Genomic DNA, 4,735 nt, shown 5'->3' on the forward strand with positions numbered 1-4,735 from the left:
AGAAAAGTCCTAGTGATATGGATATAGTGAGACCCAGCTTAAAGACTACTTTAAAATGATGACCACTTTTTTCAATTCCCCTATAAACCCTGTGTATATCACTTTGTGCTTCAGCTTAAAGATCACGACATTATTAGGACAACCTCGCTATAACGACCACCAAACTATTAAGACCACCTCACTATTAAGTCCATCCTACTACTAAGACCAGCTCGACCACCTCACTACTACGACCACCTCACTATCATGACCACTTCATTAATAAGACCACTCCACTATTAAGACCACCTCGTAAATAAGACCAGTTTTGAAATGTCCCAAAGACCGTTTTCACAATTAATTTCACCTTACTAATCAGACCAAAAAGGCTGGTCGGCCTTTCCGCATTCTGCCAGCTATCAGAGATCAGTTAGCTATATTTAGGTATCAGATAGTCATATCATATCCAATCATAGTCTGTTAACTGTTATTAATTCAATGAAAATTTGGACAAAAGTTGTCTTAATGACGAGTTGAGCTGACCATCGTGTTTGACAATGTAGACAAATATCTTCATAGTCATTGAATTAGTGTGTATGTCCCTCCCTGTCTCGCTTGCAGTTTATTGCTTGTGGAGTTTGTAGAAAATTGTATTCAGTGAAACCTTACTATTAATACTACATATGAAATTGGACAGATGTGGCCTTAATATCGGGTCAGTCGGATTAACGAGTATGACGAGTACAGACAAGCTTCCAAAAGGGCACCTTAATACTGAGGTTTCACTGAACACAATTTTCTTCAACACAGCAAATCAGATTGACGAGTGACATGAACTAGCTAGTATTGGCCTAATACAAAATCACAAAATATAAATTAACACGATCGACTTTGTACAGGATAGACTCAAGCCATGAAGAGTTGCGTCCCTTCGATACACAGATACCTGTAATGAAGGAACTCAGGCTCGGTTTCGGCATTGACTTTTTTCATTTACCACTGACTGATACTTCTCATTAAAATTTCAAAATTATCTTTTGATCAGTTCAAGTCTCATCTGGCTCCTACACCAGACATAAGACGATCAGACAGACAGTGTTGCAGAATACTTCATAAATATCTACTAAGTGTTAACCTTTTCTTTTACAGGTGGTTCGCCATGGTAAATCCGTATGAAATCTCGACTGGTTAGACGGAGAACAACACCAAGATGAATACACCGGAACAGGAAGTACGACTACAGGAAATAAATGACAGTTATGTTTCCATATTACTTCCGGTTATCATCATTATTGGAGTCCTGATGGTGATAGGCCTATTCGGAAACCCTCTAGTTATTTATTTCTATGGATGTCGAATGAAAACTACAGCGTCCTATATGTTCATTGTCACTTTGGCTATCTTCGATCTAGTATCATGCATTATATCTATGCCTATGGAGATTTCAGACTTAATCAACTTTTACACATTTGATAGTGCCGCAACCTGCCGCGCACTCCGTTTTGTGAATTATTTTTCCTGCATTGGTTCCGGTACGACCCTTATTGCCATAGCTGTTGACAGATTTCGGAAAATATGTAAACCTTTCGATTCGCAAATAACAGAAAGAATGGCAAGATGGATTATTTTCGGTGTAATCGTTTTTGCACTGTTTTGTTCTTGGCCCGCCATTTTTCTCAATACGGTTATAGAGAAAAATTTAACAGAGGACACATCAGTGGTTGCCCGGGATTGCACTTTAAACCCCGACGAGGAGTACAAATTATTTGTGACAATATATAACTCGTTTCTCTTTCTATGTTTCATCATTGTTTTTGTTGTGCTCACGGCTTTGTATACACTTGTTGGGAGGCAACTGTACAAGTTGCGCAGCTTCCGGTTTTATGCGACAGGGATCGAGAGAAACTTAACTTCTGCGCGTCCTACGAGTTCGATGACGGTTGCGAGTGATTTGACCCATTCAGAGGGTAGAAGCAAAATGGATGATTTGGCTGGCTTTGGAAATGACCTTCGCGACGGTGCGCTGTCGCCTATTGGCGAAGACGAATTCTCAAATAGTCGACCCACATCTGCCAACTCGATTGCAGTCAGTGCCCGATCGATAAAAATGGGGCCACACAAAATTATACCACAGTCGATGGATCCTGACCACGAGAAGGATATAGTGAATGGAATGTCTAGTTCTGTGCGGCAAACTAAAAGTTTCACGGAAAAATCAGGAACGGAAAAGATTCCGGAGAACAATCGCAGAGTTAGTTCTGCAACCATGGCAAACAGCAAGGAAAGGGCACTAGGACACAGCAAATTTGGAAGCCCCTTGCGGGAAGGGTCAGCTACATCCAGACTGTCGTTCGCGTCCACTACTAGCTCCATGACGGAGATAGAAACCCGTGACGCAAGCGCAAAAGGAAACATTGATCACCAGAAAGAAAAAATGCGGTCACAAAATATCAACACAAAGCGATACACGATAATTGCATTGTCTATTAGCATTGCGTTCGTTTTGAGCTTTTTGCCTTACTTGTGTCTTGTGATTTGGTCGACATTATTTATAACTTACGATCCGAACGATTTTACACCAGCACAACTTGTTGCCAGTGAACTTTTTCACAGATCATTTTTATTCAACTGTGCTTTAAACCCAATCATTTACGGCTTTCTGAACACTGAGTTTAAGAAAATGGTCTTTGGACAATGTGCAAAAGTATTTTGCTGTTGTTGTAAGTCTAAACAAAAGGAAGGAGACATAACCCATGCAGAGCTCAGTGGAATGTCACGGTCGACGTAATTGACGTCATTTCCGCTGCATTATTCCGCCAATGCTACAGCAACCACGCGTATTACAGATTGTGTTTATAAATAAATGTGGTTGAATGCTGAAGCTTACAAAAACAATCAGATATAGTATCACTAATGCAGCTTTATTTATCTGGAATCTGGATAAGATTAATTATTTCATCCTTTTCGACCGAAAGTGCGGTACAGGAAATACTTTTTTTAAAATAGATTTTTTTCAGATATAGAATTATAGAACCGTTTACTGACTTTAAAACTCTGAAGAACAAATCTTTGTCAAAATGGTTATAGAAACATGTATTGTATCGGTAATTTCGTAGTATCATTTCAGAAAGTTCATTGTAATTAAGTTTACTATACTAATTTCTTCCCTTGGAATCAAACCAGATCATTCTAAAGAAAAACAACAACAAAAAATATCCTGAACAGAGTTGATAAAATGTAAGGTTGAATTAATACATTAGCTAAATGACATATTTTTCTTTCGGTGTCGATCTTTCAAGTAGCTCCATGTACTAAACGGAAATTCGCTGTTGTGTTGATCAGAAGCGGAAGCTATTTTATTAAAAAACATTTGCAACTCGTAAAACTGTTTCCCATGAAAAAGACTTGTGGGATTCTTTCGCAACAGCCGAAGAAGTTGTGTGTATATTCCTTAGAATCTACGTAAAAATGAGTAACTACATCAGCTAGTTCTAAATAAACGAATTAAAAACCTTCGTTACTGAATCCTACTTGAGAAATATTTCCGCTATAATGTTTAGAAAGATATATAGTATCTAGTATTTCCTATACCTGACCGAAGGTGTTTCTTTTTCAAACCAATATTTTTTTTGTTTTGGCACGGTAACACAAGGTCAAAGGGGGATAACTCGTATACAAATATACCAGATTGATCGACGATAACTTGAGACCAAGATCAACGGATTTTTTTTCCATGATGGGTAAAAATCTCAAAGACTCTGTTCATTAAATCTTCAGATCAATACAAAATTATTTTCCTGTTAACTGCATTTACAATATTTTTGAAAAATATTTCTTTAAATCTTATTTTTGAATCTGACTTTGTGAATGCATCTTAAGACAATTAAATTACAATATCTTTTAATTTTTAGTGAGTAATATCAAAAACATCTACTTCATTGACCAGTAATGTAAATAGCATGTACATTTCAGCTGTCGGTCTACTTGTATCAAGCTCGTGATATATATTTATTTACTACATAGGTGTATCTGTGTTATATATGTGTGCCAGTAAATACACTAAGATACGCGACGTCACTCATTAATTGAAACAGATTTGTCTAATTGCCTTGACACGAGCACGGACGTGGATATAGGTATAACTATATCTTGGAGCATATCCTGCGATATATAACTTGGAGCCAATTTAAGGTTTGGGAATATGGTTTCTCAAACTAAGAGAGATTACTGTCTGTTTAAAAGTAGCATTTTGTTATTTGAAATTCCCCATCTACCAATAACACTTTCATAATTCAATCTTTTAAAGTGACGCTATGTCGTGGAAACTATTTTAAGTCAGAAAAGTAAAACTAATTTAACACTAATACGACAGTCGCAGATAACGCAAATTACAAAACTAAAAAAAAAAAAAATTACAAAACTGAGCTTCTTCATTTCACCAGTAATGTGATGATAAATGATATGTGTATTTTCTGTACATTTCTATGTTGATTTCATCGCAGTTAAACACATGTAATCGTATGATCTTCTTTTAAATATAAACATTGAAAAAGGTAGCGTAAACTATTACTGCCGTTCTAACGAAGAATGTCCCTTTAAGAAATACCGTATTATATATCCATATGTTTTAATATCTATCATCCAACATCGTCTTAGATATTCAATCATTTCAATTTCACCTGTGTGGTTGTTACGATGGTATATGTGATATGTATGTAACGATCAATAAAATAACTCGCCAGTTATATATGTATGT

General features: G+C 36.6%; 1 protein-coding gene across 1 annotated transcript; it reads left to right on the forward strand.

Moving 5' to 3' along the window:
* The first annotated feature begins 1,243 nt into the window (after nt 1–1,243).
* LOC132546371 (alpha-2B adrenergic receptor-like) lies at nt 1,244–2,767 on the forward strand. The gene has a single exon (XM_060210088.1). It carries the CDS (start codon nt 1,283–1,285, stop codon nt 2,765–2,767), a length of 1,485 nt encoding a protein of 494 aa, XP_060066071.1. The 5' UTR covers nt 1,244–1,282.
* Nucleotides 2,768–4,735: the final 1,968 nt, after the last annotated feature.

The sequence above is a fragment of the Ylistrum balloti genome, unplaced genomic scaffold, assembly GCF_031769215.1.
Source record: "Ylistrum balloti isolate Yb309-2 unplaced genomic scaffold, AGI_CSIRO_Ybal_v1 Utg369604, whole genome shotgun sequence".
NCBI lineage: Eukaryota > Metazoa > Mollusca > Bivalvia > Pectinida > Pectinidae > Ylistrum > Ylistrum balloti.

Excerpts from the sequence above, each read along its gene's own strand:
- LOC132546371 (XM_060210088.1), top strand. The coding sequence starts at position 1,283 with ATGGTGATAGGCCTATTCGGAAACCCTCTAGTTATTTATTTCTATGGA.